The sequence below is a fragment of the Plasmodium brasilianum genome, chromosome 13, assembly GCF_023973825.1.
Source record: "Plasmodium brasilianum strain Bolivian I chromosome 13, whole genome shotgun sequence".
NCBI lineage: Eukaryota > Apicomplexa > Aconoidasida > Haemosporida > Plasmodiidae > Plasmodium > Plasmodium brasilianum.
The window spans coordinates 2,658,806-2,677,684 of NC_090126.1; the positions used below are offsets into that span (position 1 = coordinate 2,658,806).

Sequence of the window (18,879 nt, forward strand, 5' to 3'; positions counted from 1 at the left end):
TATATATAAGTATATGTGTCAAAATTGGAAATAATTAAATTGGTAACATGTTAATTTTAGTATAAGTAAAAATAAATATATAATATGTTTATATGTGACGTATTTTTTTTTTTTCATACATAGAATTTTAAAACATAACTAAGTAAGTGTTTTTCTATATATTTTGATAATATTAAAATAACTTAATATGCTTAGTACACTACAAATTAAATCCTTTAATTGAAAATATAATAATTTTTTGAAAAACAGGATCACTTTATTGTAACTAAAAAATAGTTATAGAAAAGAATATTCTTTTCTATATTTTTATTAATATGAAGCTTATGTAATTCTAATGATATTTTATACAAAAAAATAAATTAATTTTAGTACATACTCATATGGATTTCTCATTATACTGTAATATATATTTAGGAATCTCTTTGGGTCTTTAAAAATGTTATAAATAGTTAAATATTAACTATTTATAAGATATATAATTTTCTCTTTTATTTTATTACTATTTTTTTCATTATTAAAATAATACCATTCATATTATTTCATTTAATATTTATCATAAGTATCAATAACATATATATTAGTCAATAAACTGAACTTGACGAATATTACTAAAATTTAAATTTAACTTAATAAAAAAAGACATTTAGCTAAAAAGAAGTTTAGTATATGGAAATATGAATTTATTTGTTAAATGAAAAATATACATCCTCAAAAAATTTATTTTAATTATAAATATAATATTCCATGAATGCACTATATCGTATAATTTTAAAATAATCTGCTAATTCTCTTCATTGTATTATATAAAGAAGTTAAAGTTTTACTTTCTTCTTTAGAACCTTCATAATGGGATATATATATATTTATATTCGATATATAAATGTATGCAGAAAAAGTAAATATGTTTATACTATAGAATAATTATTATTATGTATTAAAAATAAAAATACAAATAATATAATATTTATTTTAATTGCTTTAGTAAAATTTATTATTGAATTCATTTGTACATATAGCATAACAAAAATATAAATTAATATTTCAATCAATATTTATCATAATAATCTACAGAGAATACAACTTATTAGCAATGTTGTTTATGGTACGTGTTTATATTTCAATATATAATAAAACATTTTCGAATGTTAATATCATAATATTTTTCAATTATGTATATGTTACTTCTACTTTATTTATGATATTATATTTCATATGAGTTCTAACATATTATAACATTTAATACAATGTATTTAGAAAATAATATTAAATTATTATTATTTTTTTTTTATATATATTTTATTGTTCTAAATTATCTAACGATTATATACGTTTAGTATGATATATAAATTATAAGTTATATCTTAATTAAATTAATATATTTAACATATAATCAAATATATTTAAAAAAAAACTAAAAAATAAAATAAAAGAAAAATATGTTTTTGTTATTATTTCATATATGTAATGATTTGTCTTTTTCTTCATAAACGATGTAGAATTTTATATAGTACAATAAGATTTATAATTGCTAAAATAAATATTAGTTAACGTTATTTTGTAGTGGATATTCTTTTGTTCTTATATCATTTTTTTATTTATAATATTAAAATTTTTTTTTTAATATTTACATCAGCGTTTAACTTAATAAAGTATAATATTTATCAAGGCGCTTTATATATTTCAAAACATTACGGTTTTGTTATTGGACTTTTATATAAAATCATAACTATGTTCGTAAGTCCATGTATGTTAATATTTCTTTATAATATTTAATATATTTTTAATGTACTTGCAATATGTTTATATGATTATAGTTAAATTAAATAATTTATTAAGTTAACATATCAAATATAAGAAATATAAGAAAACATACGTATTAATATCTCTGTAATTTATACACAATATTAATGAAATATATAAACGATATAAATATTACATTATAAAACATAAAAGTATTTTTTTAAAGGAGCCTTATATATATTAAACTAATATACTTCAAAAGAACTATATATTAATTATTTGTAATATAAAATAAGAATGTTTATGTTCATTTAAATTTATTAAATATTTTTTGAAATATGGATAAAGTTAATATTATTAATAAGTAAAAACAATTTTTTTCTTAACAAAATATTATTTATATACTATAATATATATGTTTTATGTAATACTAGGATTTTATATTACAAATAAGTATTTATATTTCAGTTAGAATTGTGTTATTTGATAGTCATTCTTATAATTCATTCAGAAACATATATTTTTTATTTTTTTTATTAATATTATTACTGCATTAATTATAATGTTTAAAAAATAAGCAGAATGCTGTTATTATAGCTTTTACTCAATACAAACTAGTAAATAAAAATTTATAATTTACTTATTTTTTATGGAATATGATAAAAGTAAAAATTATTATGTATCAAAATCGATTATATGTTTTAAATAATAGATCTACTATTTGTGTATGCTATAAATATATATGTGCATATACGTATAATTTATAAAATAATATAAAAAAGAATAAGAAGAAATAATCTTATTAACTATATATTAAAGAAAAGTATTATTCTGTAATTACAAAAAAGAGAAAAAGAAGAATTATTGAAAGTCAAAATTTATAAACACCCTTCAAAACTCAAAAAGGTAGTGTCCAAATTTTTTTATTAATATAATAAAAATAGGTATTTAATTGAAAGGAAAAAAATAAAAATATATGATATTTTTTGAAATTCCTGTGAAATAATTTTATTCTGTTCCATTCTCACTTCATTTTAAAAAAGTGTTGAAACTTATCAATTTAGTACAGTTTAACTTATATACTTTTTTATAATTATATTTTATATCTTTGATATTATAAAAATATTTATAAATTATAATTTATAAAAAAAAAAAGAACAATAAAACCATAAGAATCATTTTTAATTATTGGTTTATATTTTTTTTTAAAAGTGAATAATAAGGTTAATATAAAAAATTATGTATCCTGAATATTTTCATTATTATCACATTTTTATCATTTTAATAATTTCATTGATATTTAAAATTTATTTTAATAAAACTTATATAAACAATAAAATAAATTCTTTAATAATATTGACGTACATAAATAAGTATGAACGTTTTTTATTAAAGTCACAATATTGTTGAGAAAAAAAATTAAATTCTTTATTAAGAGAATGAATTTTTATATATGATTTTTTCATTTTGCGTATATATAAATAACTCAAGAAAAAAGTTATTATATATATAACAGTTAAAGTATTATAAATTTATAATAAATAAGAACTATTAATATGTGAACATTTATTAGAGCATAGAGATTAACAGTTTTTTATAGAATATATAGTTTACTTTTTTATAAGATAAATTATATGTGGAATATAATTACCTTTTCATATATTTTAACATCTTTTTTTTTTTAATGAACAAATTTACTATATCAGTTAAAGCATTAATTTCCAAATAGTGCGAATACTTGTAGATTACATAATAATTATCTTTTCAAAAGTGAAAAATATTGTACAGTAATTTTTAATGGAATAAAATATAATTATATAAATTTATGTGATAATATTATATTAAATCAACCGTAGTATTAAAATTTATTTATTTTGCTCTTTTCTATTATTCAAAATGTTAATTTTTTCTATGTTTAATATTTTGGAAAAGGTTAATATTAATTTTTTTTTTTTTTTTTTTGATATATATAATATCATCTTATCAATTTTATTGAATAGTGTATTAATATAATATTTTAATGGATATTTTTTTAGAAAGAAAAAATTGCATATGTAATAGTAATATATTTTAAGTATCGATGTTTCAAACTTCGTATTTCATTCTTGCCTTTTTATTCTTTATTACTTGCTACTTTATATTCCTCTTCTTTATTTCTTACATGCATTAAAAAATTCAAATAAACATTTTTTTTAGCTGCACCTTATCATGAATATAATCAAACTATATTTTGGTTGTATTACTATCAATTTATGAAATGTGTTTTTCTGCTATATCAATGGATTTTTCGACTGTCCCATTATTAACTATAGAACGTGCATATAAGTCATCTTCTCCTATCCAATCTTCTATCTCATTTCTGAAACTGTCCTTCCTTATATGAGTATGGAATTCCTTATTTCTTTTATTTTCTATATCACTGTTAATATATTCAGTTGTATTTTCTGTAATTTCTTGTTTGTTACGTGAATATTTTTGTGTCTTCCATTCATTTATGGATATATCCAAAAATGATTCCCTATTATCAAAATTCACCTCTTTTTTATATTTTTCTAATATGGTCATAAGTACTAGAATACAGAGCTTTGTTAATAATTTTTTTTTTATATATTTACATAATTCTTCATAATTTTCTTTGTGCTGCAATTCTTCTGTATTTATTAGTGCTATATAATTTTTTGTATCTTCCTTTACGCATTCATCTGACATAATGTTCAAATCCATATCCAATTGCTTAATCCATTCCTGTTCCAAATATTGTTCTATAATAATACCCTTTTTCGATATCCAGTGTTTCCATAGATCTTTTTCTATTTCTATAAATGGAACTTTGTGATTTTCATTAGGAGATTTTATTTTTAATTCTTCCCTTTCTTGAATATAAGCTAGTTCTTTTTTCCATTCATTTTTCAAATTATTAATCCAATGCACTTTTTTCAATTTTTCAGAAATATTTCTATGTCTTTCTATCCATTTATTCCATAGAATATTTTGTTTTGTAATGTCATCGCTACATTTAATATTTTCTGTTATTAGATCATTATATGTTAAATTAGGATATGTTCTATAATCCTTTTTTGTGAACTCATCTAGACAAATTTTTAAAAATGCTTCTTTGTTGTTTTCCCAATCTTCATTTCTGCATTCTTCAAGTACTTCCATATGTACTTCTATTATGGTTCTGGATCTGTCTTTTTTTCGTTTTGATAAGTATACATTTTTTGTAAGTTCATTTATTTTAATTTTTTTTATGAATTCTTCATCATCATATATTGGGTGTTCTAAACGATAATCTGTAAAAAGTTCACTTTTATTGCTAGAAAATGAAGGTACTAGTAGTCTCAGAAATTTCATGTGCCTCCTTCTTGTCTTTTTTTTTTTTTTAAACATTTCTATTAAAGCATACTATAAAAAAACATTTTTTTATTTAATAAATTACTAAAGTAATAAAATGTTTATATTATTTTTAATAAATATTTTTTATTTTACTTTAATAAAAAGGAAAAATACAATAACACATAAAAAGCTTATTAGAATAGTATATTTGTTTGTGATAGCTGTATGTTTTTCTGAATCTGTAATTGTATTATATATATACACATATGTTACACATTGTAGTTATATGAAAAATGGAAAAATAAGTAGCATTAATGGTACCTAGAATTTTAAGGGGACCATTAGAGTTAGCAGAAGTCGAGGAGGGAAGTGATGTTCCAGAATGTGACGATATAGTTTCAGTAGAACTAGGTGCCATTGTTATTTGGGAAACTGAATTCTGTAAAATATTAGAACCTGGTGACAATGAAGCTTCATTTTCGGGTTGTGATGATGCTTTTGAAGTTGTGTCTGGTTCAGATTGTATATTTTGTATTTGTGCACTTGTACTTTGTGAACTTGAAGTTGCATCTGAAGTTGATACTTGAGTTACGGGTTGTGACACCGGTGGCTTTTCCTGATCTTCTGTAGTTTCTTCTTTTGTTTGAGTTGGTCCTTCTAGTGAATCTTGCATGACCTCTTTGGTTGGAACTTTATCATTAGGTGGACTATTAACTATGTTTTGACGTACAACTTGTAAAGGTGTTTTTTCTTCTTTAGATGTACTAGGTGAAATTGTAGCTGAATTCTTATCCCTACATTCATTAAGTGTACTAAATATATTACTTTTTAGTATATTGCACTTTTCTGTTGGAAAGTGGGATGGTGAATTTTTGCAATTATATTTTAAGAGTTCTTTCTTTTTATTAAAACTCACCTTTTCATTACTAATCCATACATTATATTCATTAATTTTATTTGAACATTTTTCATCACATTCACTTGAAATTTTACGTCCTCCTGTAAGACATTGTATTTCATTTATTTTATTATTTTTTTTTTCGCAGAAATCTAGTGCTTCATAATTTAATTCTAAAATTTTTTTTTCATTATTATCTAAAATTGGAAAACATCCACCATGATTTTTAGCTATAAGCTTAAAGTAAGATGTTGCCCAATTTTTTATTGTTCCTTCCCATTTATTTTGATTTACGTAACGTGGTGCATTTTTATTCTGTATTAGAAAATCAATCAATTTTAGGCATTTCCTCCTAAAAATGCTTTTATTAGTCTCATTATTTAAGGAAGGAGTTTCATTTTTTATTTTTTCTGTTATAATTCTAAACTCTGATCTGCTATAGTATGACAATGCTCCTAAACCAAGAACACCTCTTTCCTGAATTCAAAAGAATTATTATGAATATTTTAATGAGCGTAAATTTTTACCTCAGTTGTATAACTTTTTTTTATCATAAGTAATTTACTATTAAATTTAATAGTATTAAACAACAACGAATATTACCGAGGATAAACATTTTTCCATAACGACTCTATATTAGTACCCTGTTGTAAAAAATAATGTGAGCGAAAAATACATATACGAATATTTTATGAATAACATAATTATAAAATAACTATATATTTATTATCAGAAGTTATAAAATAATCAACTAAAAAATAATGGTGAACAACCTACAAAATGAGTGAACATATTAATATTTATTTTATATGGTTCCTATCTTTTTATAGTTTTAATATATGTCTATTGGATATAAATACTAATAATATTTTGATAATAAATCGCAGTTACGTATATATTTTATATAAAATCCTTACTACATTTATAACGAAAAGATCAAATAGATGACAATAACAAATTATATATAAGTTATATTAATATGTGATATAAAATTTTTTGAGTAAAATTATCATTATATATGTATTGCAATTTTTTATATTTTTTTTATTGAGATACTATTGTTACTTACTTCTTTTATAAATCTCCCCGTTAAATAACTAGTATGTTAACAGTTCTTTTGTATTTACTACAATGAAACTAGAAATGAGAATTAATAATATATAAACTATACTAAATTGTTATAGTTGTAAAATTTACATACGATTAATATATACAAATTACTTTTAATATTATATATAACAATCACCCAAAAATCTAGTAATTATGGCTTACATTACGTCATTAAATATTTTTAATATAATATATTTTTTTTCATATATATGCTCCTATGTACAATGCTATTAGCAATCTTATATTTGAATGATTTAATTTAGACAAATTGTTAATTATTTAATGTATAATTAGGTATATTAAAAAATTACAATAAATTCGGATATCTATACAACCTATTAAAAATTAGCATTATATAATATATCAGAATTTATTAAAATATATTATTAGAAAATGTAAAATACATTATAACTTTTCAATAAGAAATAATAATAATTTCATGTTAATAAAATTATATATTACATTATATGATATCAAAAAAACTGAAAATTCATAATTATTTTTCTCTAATTATTTACAGGTGCATTAGAATATACAGCCTAAAATATTATCTATTTTTATTATTTATTCTGAATTTTATACATATATGAAAACATATTTATATTACTATTAATAAATATTTATTTAATATATAATTTAAAAAAAACGAATACATAAATTTATAGTACTTTTTAAAAAAATATTTGATAAATAAAATTAGAGAACAATTTTAGTTTATTAAAAGCATCATAAAATATTCTATTGTAATGTACATACATTTTTTTTTCATTTTAATGCTTCATTTGAAAAAGTACTTAAGGGATGAATAATGGTCAGAAAATTAAAAAAATAAAATTAATAATAAAATTTTGTAACTAATTATTTTAAATAAACAATTATATTATTATGGTTATGATTAATTAGCGAATTTATGTATAAATGTTCTATTTTCATTTATTATTTATTATTAAATTTAATTCTATAAAAATATTTTACCCCTTGTTTTACTTTTTTTATTTTAATCCCTTACAATATGTGCCATTTTTTTGTTCTTTTTAACATTTTACTTAATATATATATACGGAGATTTCATGTGAAAATAGATTATCATTTTATAAAATATTATATATTTACATTTCTGTAATTGAATATATTATTTATATATATGGTAAATATAATATATATTATAAACTTATAATAGTGTATAAACATGTGGCAACATAAAAAATATATGATTTTATGAAACATCTGAAATATTATAAATGAACTACATAAAATATATTTTAAGATATTTATAAACTATATTTTCCTTTTTTTTTGTTTAATATTTTATAAATATATTAAAATAATTTTTTTTTTTCTTGATGTATTTTTTTCTATTTTGTTTGTATGTATGATTAAATTTATTGTATGCTACTAAAGTTTATTCATGATCTTTAATTTAAAATAATAAAAAATTAATATTTACAAAATTTATTTAATATTTCTTCATATAACTATGATTATTTTATTTAAGTATTTAAAAAATTATATTTAAGTGTAAAATAAGTAACTGAATATGTAAATCTTTTAGGTCAAACAGATTGAAGCATCTGTTTTATCTATATATATATATAATGTAGAAAAACATGTAGCTAAAAATATAAATATAAGTAATGATATTTAGCATATATTAGTTTCTTTAAATAACATATAATAATACTGTTGTATTTAATATGTATAAATGCACAATATAATAAATGTGGTATATATTATTTTAAAAAACACTTACCAATTTAAAATTATAGTTTATATTATTTTATACTGTAGTTTATAATAACTGATGAATTCTTATACTTAAATTGTTTTTATAAAATAACAAAAAAAATGAATATAATGGAAGAATTTATATTATAACATATATATTGTAATACTATGAATATTCTTTTATATATGTGTATAAATATAGACTCACAACATATTATAGAAGGAATTTTTTTTATGTGCTTTAACTAATAAAGGAATAAACTGCATTTATCTAAGTTATCATAATATTATATATATAATATTATTATTAAGGTTTAATTAGTATCGTTTAATCCTAATGGATAACATTTTGTTGTTAAATATATAATTTGTTTAATATCCAATTACGAGGTTATAGCACCGATTTTTCAAATATTGGGTCCCATAATATATTTCATTCTCATTATTTAATTATAAGAGGATACATATTGCTATGTATATTTTTTCGTACATTAAATGATAAGATAATCTTATTATTAATATTTTTTAGCTAATTTAATGGTAATCCTGTTTTTCTATTGCAGCTACAGTTCATGTTACAATTTTTTAATAATTAAGTTATCTTTTTATTGCATATCCATTTGTATATATAAAATTATCATACAAAATACTATTTATTCTAACAGTATTCATGATGAACATTTATATGAATGAAAGGAATACAATTAAAATTTGTGCTTTTTTATATTTTATGCGTATATACTTCATAATTTTAAATTTTGTACAAAATATTTTTACTTTAATTTCATGTTTTTTTTTCACACTATTAAATTAGTTCTTCGTTGTTTTTACTGTTCTTTTGAAATTATGTTCTCTTATGTATCATTATATATGCAATTTTATTTTTAGAAAATATTATTCTAATCTTTTTTTTTTTTTAGTATTTTTAACATTTCACATTAATTATCTTATTCAAGAACTTCTTTTATATTTGCCAAAATTATTATTATTGAAAATTTGTTCGTTAGAATTTTGTACAGAACTATTTATTATATGTGATCTATTATCACCTGATTAAGGAAATCTTTTTCATAGCCACGATTGTAACTTGGTCAGCGTTTTCAAATATACATTTTAAAATATGTATGTTTTTATTTTGAATATACATGCATTGTTAAAAGAGCACGTAATAGTATTAAAAAATATTACTTATTCATAAATATAAAATTATTATGACAGCATTGTATGCATAATACGTAATTATAATTATAATACATTCTGAATACATTCAAATATTTAAAACATATAGGATGAAACAAAAAATTAAGTAGTTCTTATTTATTGCAATTTCAATGTTTATGCTTCTAACATGGATATGTAATTTCCGAGACAACATAGTATACTAATATTATTCAAAGATATTTGTATTATTAATTTTATTATTGTTAATTTCAATTAATTCGTTTTTTTATAATGAGATTATTAGTCTGTTTAAATAAAGAATATTTACTTTTTTTAGAAAACTTTTAATAAATATTTGAATAAAAAGTACAAACCTGGTAGAACAATAAATGCAAGAAGTTATTGATTGTTATCGAAATATAAACAAGATGAGGATATAAATATTTCAGAGATAAAAAAAGGGATGTCAAATAATGAATTTAACAGAAAAAAAAATATATGTAATAAAGTAAAAGAAAACACTGAAAAACACAGACATTCACATAAAGGTTCATTATATTTTGAGGGGTACAGTAAAAAAACTCAGAAAAATCAATATAGTATACTAAAACGAAAAAGTATTCCTATTTTGAAAAACAAATATTCAGAGAACTTGATTATAAAGATAGCCTTAAAAACTACAAGATAATTAATTATAAGGAATATGAAAAATTAATACGTAGGAAACGAGGAATAAAAATTGTTTCAATTTCACTATTTATATTGTTATTGATAATACCCATATTAGATTTTTCATTAAAGCATTTTTTACAAAAAGGTTTGTTGGAGTTATCAGGGTTGTTAATAGTAGATCTCTATTTAAAAAGCTCGAGTGGAAAAGATTTAGAAGGAAGTATTAGTTCGTTGTTCTCTTCCATTTCTGTGGTAGATCATACTACAATATTTTTGATCTCGAATATTTTTTTATATTGTTTACCTATATTTATATTAGCTGTCATATTTATATTAGGGATGGTTTATTACTATAGAAAAGTTATAAAATATGAAAATATCAAGTTTAGAAAAAAATCACATGAATAAAAAGTAATATGTATCTTTTTGAAAAATGGTATTTAGTAGGTAGCAAAATATAATTAGTAATAAACTGAAGAAAAATAATTACTTAATACATTATATAAATATGTCTAAATATGCTTGTATTTTTTATAGAAATGAGTAATAATATATGGTCTCAGCTTTTTTTTGTAAATAGAATTTTTGATATTTTCTTACTTCTCCACTTGTATTTTAATGGAAGACTTCAACTTTATTAAATATTTTGACACTATACATATGTTTTTGAATTAAAATATATCTCATGAAAAATATATATATTTGAATTAAAATTAATGTATAATTGAATAATTCATATAATTTTATTAATGTTAATTTCTATTTGACTAAAAATTTTTTGCTTTACATTTTTTATCTAGGTCTATTCTAAAATGATTATTACTTTAGGTTATTAAAGAAATATAATATCATTGTTAAATTGACAATAAATAGGTCTGTTTTTTCTATGGATGAATGTATATAAATAACTTTTTTTACAGAGGTAAGGATATATTTTATTTTTCACTAAAAATGTCTTCATATTTATTCCATAGATTACGCTTTATATGAAATATGTCACAAAAAGTAAAAATTGTGAAAATCTTTTAAACAGACTTCTGGTACTTTTTAAATCGCATAAGTGTGACATTATACGTATATAATAAAATAATATACTTTTTAATTATATATTATTTAATATTACTTTATAACCTTAAGATTTAATATAATTACAATTTAATGATGAGATAAAAACAATTATTATACTATTATTGCTCCTAATTGTAGTGTTAATTTAAATTTGTGAAAATGAATTAATCGTATATTATACTAAAATTAAAAAATATGTTACGATTTAACAGCTATTTGCTTTTTGTAAGTTATTCAAAAATTAAATAAATTAATTAAATTTAATAACATATAAATAGGCAATATAAAAAATTATTTTCTTCATCTTTTGTTAATAGAGTATTTATATTATTGCATTATGATCCTGTAATAATATAAATTGTCATATGGTATAATTAAAAAATATATTTTTTTTTACGTTAATGCAATAATAAGTAGGTATTTATTTACATATTTTTTAATTTTAATATGTCTACAATTATATTAAGAAATTAATTTATATCATTTAAAGTGTTATAGAGAAAGTATCGTCAGTATTATTAATAATACTTTCAAACTAATAATGAAATATTTTTAATAAAATATTAGAAAAAAAAAGTAGCACTTTCTTAAATGTAATTCATCTATGAGTATTTGAATTTTAGAATTGGAATTAAGAGTTTATTATTTATGTTATATCTATGAAATATTCACTAATTACTTTTGTAATTTAATTTTTAGTAGAATGTGTTTTTAAGGGATTATTATTTTTGAGCATCATTATACTGCACCAATAAATAATAGGAATATTATATCTATTAACCTATAATTATACATACATAATTATGATTTAAACTTGTTTTATAAGGATTTATAAATATTTATGAAAAAAATAATTTGATGACAAAAAAAATTATGTTTATGTTATTGATTGAATTAATCAAATAAATAATTAAATAATATTACAAAATAAAAGAGAAATGGAAAAAATAATTAAGAAGAATGCATATAGCGTAGAATACATGAGAACATGAACAAATTAACATTTTAATTTTAATGCATTATATAGAATTCTTTAATTTTTCTATTTTATTTCTTAACATACATGTTACAAGCTTAGTTTTTACCAATATTTAAGAGGTATCCCAATTTTTATGTAAAAACCTTTGTTTAATTATTTAAAATATATATCGTTGAATACATAAAAGCGTACAAAAGATAGTGAATGTGAATCATTATGAATTTTACAATTTGTATAATGTAATTGAATAATATGTAATTATATCACCTATTTCAACTTTAATGATTAAAAAAAAAATATCTTAACCGTAATAATTGTTTTCTTTTTTTGAAATTTATTAAATTTTTTTTTTTTTTTTGTCAATAATAATATATTTTTTAAAATAATAATATATTATTATAATTATTATTTTTATTGTAAATAAAAAAAAGTTAAAATTAATAAGATATATAATAATTTTTTCATAAGTATTATTTATATTATTTGAAAATAATATCTGCTTATATTTTCTGAAAAAATAATTCATGAACAGCATATATTAAATTGAAAATAGGAGAATTTTTTTTAAATTAATTCATAAAAAAAATTAGTAATTTCTTTATATTCACCAGAATTTTTCAAGATCTTTTTATATATCATATATTTACGTTTTTTTGATATCATCTATTTTAAGAAAATATGGATAAAATTTTTTTTTAGAAATTATTGAATTGCCAATAATATTTTTATACTAAATGGATTATTACATTTTTATTTATTATTATATTAATATATCTATCTGTATATTTTTATATACATTTTTGAAAGGTATAATTTATATATGGAAATTAAGAATTTTTAATCATTTCTTTAAAAAAATATCTTTTGTATTCGGATTTAGATAAAAAATATAGTATCGTAGAATTGTTATACAAGAATATAACGATCATTAATGTATTACTTTTAAATGTATACATAAATTCATATATTATTTTTTGTAAATATGTATTTTATTTTATTATTTTATATTAGCTCTTAAATGAAGATATTTTTTTGTATAGATATTAATAGGCACTTTATGTAATCAAAAATATTTTTCATAACTTCTCATTCCTTTTCTATTATTTTCATTGTCATTTAATTAATATTAATCAACTATAACAAGAAATAGAGCATAAAATATGGATAAAATTAATATATGTTCTTGGTAACATAAAATGTCATAATTATCTATTGAATATATATTAATAGACGTATTTTCCATGTTATATATTCTCTTAAATAAATGAGAAATTTTTATGACTTATTTAATAATTTTTGATTTTCCTTTATTTTATCTATTGTTCAATTTTCGCGTAGTATTAAATTTTTTTTTTTTTTTGGCACAGATAAATAAAGAAAAAATTTCCATATTAATACTATTAAAAAATTAACTTAAATATTTTAAATATTTATTATTTATATTTATTAAAATAATTTTAATAATAATTTATTTTTATAGTAACTCTCTATATAAATTATTTTAAAACCTTTTTAATGATATATTACATTTGTAAAATTTAATATATGTTATAACTGCAACATTCAATTTATTACAGTTAATGCAAAATAAGTAAAAAATAATAATATAAATAGTTTCTTCTATCAATTGTAGTATTTAAAATTTCGTTATCATTTATACTGTTGCATATATATGATGACATTTAAAAAGTAAACAATGAAAAAAATCCTTAAGTCTCTCAATTTTGTTAAAATTCTTGCATTTACTCTTTTAATTTGGATATTCCATTATAACAATAATGAGGTATTATAATAATATATCATATTTAATTTTTAAGAATAATATTTTCTTAGTACGGAAATATATAATACACAAAATATTAATTGTATACGTTTTTTTTTTTTTAGAATAACAGTTATGTGTCATTGGATAAGAAGTAAAATACGATAAAGTGTCATTTATATTTAGAACATAATTGTATACTAATAGAGGAATCGGTGGGAGTAAAATCTTATGAAGGTACATCAGTTAATAGGCACAGTAAAAAATTATTAGAAGCAAAGAAAAATGTGTCCAATAATAACAAACCAATAGTCTCAAAAACGAGAAATTAATAAAAATTCATTAAATAAGAAAAAACGGATAAAACATCTACGAAAAAAAAACATTCTTTACTTAATACTGTAGATACTTTTTTTGAAAAAAAAATATTGAATTAATTAGATTCCAAAGATAAAATTACAAAAAACCCTAAAATTAATAGAAATATTGCAAAAGGAATAATATACCAAAAGATAGCTTTAATGTTTATTCCAACGTCTTTACTTTTATTAACAGGGTTAGCACCTGAGATATTTATCATTGTAACAATTTATTATACTTACTGGTCAAATGCTATAAACAAATTAGAATCTCTTGTATAGACAAATTTGGTATTTTTCTTTTTTATGATTTTCTTATTTATAATAGGAATTATTTATTATTTGATGAAAAAGGTAAAATATGAATGATAAAGGCAAAAATCTCTAAAATTTGCTATAAACAGTTAAGTTCTTTAGTAAGAAAAACTTTTAATTTAAAAGAATAAGATATATAATATCGTTAAAAATATAACATGCAGTTAATTTTTAGAATATCTCCAATTTTTACATAACTATTTTGATATAAAATATAATAATACGTACTGCTGTTCTTTAGTATGTTTCAATGATTTATTTTTTAAATTAGTATATTAAATATATGGTTGTTGTTAATTTAATATTTTGGCATAATATTTGTGTGTGTTTGAGGATATATATATGGGGAATAAATGATTGTACAATGAAATATTTATAAAAAGGTACATTTCATATTATTAGTTAATTTAGTAGAGATATTCTCATTGTTGACACGGAATAGTGGCATTTACTTTGTTTTCATTCTTTTGCTTTATTTTGTATCAATATAATTATTTCATGATACAATTAATAAAAAAGACTGTTTATTTTAATTGTTAGTATTTTTTTTATTATGTAATATAAATAAATGTGCATATATCTTTTTTTTTTAATAGGTAAATTTAATATTTATTATAGTGTTATAATAAATGTATTGTGATACCTACCTACTACAAACACTATTTGAGTATGTTTAAAATTCTAAATAATTTAAATGTATAATAATAAATATATAAAAAAATAATATTGTATTTAGGAATTACCTATTAATAGTAAATTATCAGTTATAGAATTAATAAAGCTTTATGACTAAACTAAGGAATTATGTTCAATTTATGATTTTATATATAACCATAAGAAATGGTTAGATACAAACCTGTTTTACAGGTAATTCACAGTTACACATAATAAAAAAGAGATTGTGAATATTCTTTTTTGTTTTTGACAGTATTATTTATTACTTATATGAATCATTTTTAGTCTGATATTAGTATGTATTATTCGAAAATTACACATCTTGTTCGCACTAAAGATATAATTATTAACAAATTGTTTAATATATTTATAATTAAATTCATTCAGAAATAAAATAAAATGTAAATCGCTTTTAAGTATAATTCTATTTTTTAATATAATCAATATGTATAGATTGTTATTTATTCATTTCTGATACATTATATATTTTCTTTATGCGTCCGTTTACCGGATTAGTACCAGAATAAAGAATATACTAATAACTATTAGTGGTTTATATGAATTATTGAGAGTTTATTCTTTATATTAACCCATTTTTGAATTATATAAAGGTAACATAAAGGAAATTTATTTAGTATACATAAGCTAATTTATGAATGGATCATTATGCTTTTATTAGTCATGTAGGCTTCATAATATTTTAATTATTATATTAATATGTTGCATATTAATGGTTAAATTATATAAAAATAATTTACATTGTTTTTGATACATTATATATAACAAAATCTCACATATTATATTTTCTTATTTTTTTAATATTGCGATTATGTAAATTTAAACTGAAAATCCTAATTAAAATTAATATTTGATTTATTAATTACAGAGTATGTATATTTGAAAATGTATTTTAAAGATCATAAGAAAGCCTACATATTACATTTTAACTTAAAGATATAGTTCAAATTACATAAATTGAGTTTAAAATTTCTAGTATTATGAATAAAAAAATTTATGATATAATAAAAATTTTAATGTGTTTTGTATATTTTTTTTTTTTCTTTGCTTATATTTTGAGGTTCAAAATTTAATGTGTATGTTTAATAGTTTTTTTTTTGGAAATCAAAATATTACTCAAACTTTTTTTAAATTTAGCTTAATTCTAATTTTTAATATATGTATGTAGGCCCTTATTAGGTTTAACTAATAAAGTACTTGATCAATAAATGAAGATATACTTACGTTTATAATATTATTACTTCTCGTATGTAATTGTTGATTTATTTCTGTTTTAAATATATTATGAATCATACAATATTAAATATACTGAGAGACAGGAAAACATTGTATGCTTAATAATGATGAAATTAAATAAATAAATCAGTAAATTTTTATATTGAATAAAAGGAAAAGCGAGAAAAAATTTAAAATAAATATGTATTCTCAAACGTTTTTGAAAGCGCATAAAAGTTAAAGTATTCTCTTCATTATATTATATAAAATTTATATGTTATAATTTATTTAATAATATAAGTTTTATACTTTTAATTTTACTAATTTTTATGTGTTACTTCGTTTTTATGTAAACAAAATTAATTCATCAATATAATTGTTTATAAAATGAAAAAAATTGTCAAAAAATATAAAACCGTTGTTATAATGAATCTTAAAATATATATATATAAAATAATGGAATAAATATATATTTATTTCAATATTTTCAATTTCATTATGTAATTCCAAAAAATTATATTAACTGTAACAATTTAATATTTCTTCCTTTTTTTTTAAATAATTATATTCTACATATAATTAATTTATAATTAATAGTTGTGTTATAATGAACAAAGCGTAAAAATATAAATACATAAAATAATCTTCTTGTTAAAAGAAATTTATATGGTATATAAAAGTATTATTGTTTTCATTTCCTTTTAAAAATATATTTTTTATTATCTATTATATAAAATAATATATGACGTGTTTTTTCAAACTTTTTCATCCATAATGATAATATATTAACTATATTTCAAAATGTTTTATATTATACTTTTATATAAATTAAAATTATATTTTATGTGGCTAAATATGCTTATGATATTATATGGCTATAATTATTTTATAAATTATTTAATTATATACAGTGGTATTATAGTAAACAAATATTATCAAGTTTTTTGTTTTTCTATTTTTTAGAAGAATTAACATTTCTGTGAATATACATCTATTTATATTTAAAAAAATAAAAAACATATGGAATTTATAAAATTAGAAATTTTTCATTATATAGCGTAAATTATTTATAGGATTTACATCTATGTATAATATTATAAAATCATTATAAGCATATATGTCCCTTATTATTATAGTGTTTCAAAATATATATATAAATTGTATATTTATTACTAGTTATGAATTTTACATTATAAATATATAATTATAAAAGAACATATTTTTTTAAAATTGTACTTACATAAATATAATATAATAAAAAATATATTACTAAAAACATAAGCCTTTACTACTATTTTTACTTTAATAATAGATAATACGATACATATATCACAAAACGATAAAAAAAACATGTATAATATTAGAACTATCAATTTCATAGAAGCTGTAACAATAGCTAGCTTCTTAATATATATTTGTGCCCATTTTCTACAATGTATGCTTTCCATTAAATAAACTAAATATTATTGTCATTGATTTAATAATTTTGGATATTATTTTAACTAAACTTTTTTTTTTTTTCATTTTTAAAAAAATCAATAAAGAAAAAAAAGTTCACTTATTTATAAAGAACTCATTAAAATTTTATAATTATTTTTATCCAAAGTGTTTTCTAATATATACCTTTCTTTTTAATAGCCCCCTATACAAATTATACTAAATCAACTTTAATGTTTTCTTTTTATTGAAATATTTAATAAGATTTATATTTATATAAATACATTTTGAGATATATAAGATAAACATATCATAAATAATTGTATGAATAACAACTTGTATTATCTTAAAAATTTTGAATATTGTTAATATTTTTATTAATCTATACTTATTAATATTTATGTAAACA

General features: G+C 18.6%; 2 protein-coding genes across 2 annotated transcripts; one reads left to right on the forward strand and one right to left on the reverse strand.

Moving 5' to 3' along the window:
- Nucleotides 1-3,990: 3,990 nt before the first annotated feature.
- MKS88_005223 (STP1 protein) lies at nucleotides 3,991-6,598 on the reverse strand (the record flags this gene model as incomplete). The annotated part of the gene is made up of 3 exons (XM_067218466.1): nucleotides 3,991-5,132; nucleotides 5,398-6,451; nucleotides 6,578-6,598. The coding sequence occupies 3 exons, from the start codon at nucleotides 6,596-6,598 to the stop codon at nucleotides 3,991-3,993; spliced, it is 2,217 nt and encodes a 738-aa protein (XP_067071596.1).
- A 3,835-nt stretch (nucleotides 6,599-10,433) lies between these two features.
- On the forward strand, nucleotides 10,434-11,050 carry MKS88_005224 (fam-l protein; the record flags this gene model as incomplete). Its single annotated transcript, XM_067218467.1, has 2 exons — nucleotides 10,434-10,537; nucleotides 10,618-11,050. The coding sequence occupies 2 exons, from the start codon at nucleotides 10,434-10,436 to the stop codon at nucleotides 11,048-11,050; spliced, it is 537 nt and encodes a 178-aa protein (XP_067071597.1).
- Nucleotides 11,051-18,879: the final 7,829 nt, after the last annotated feature.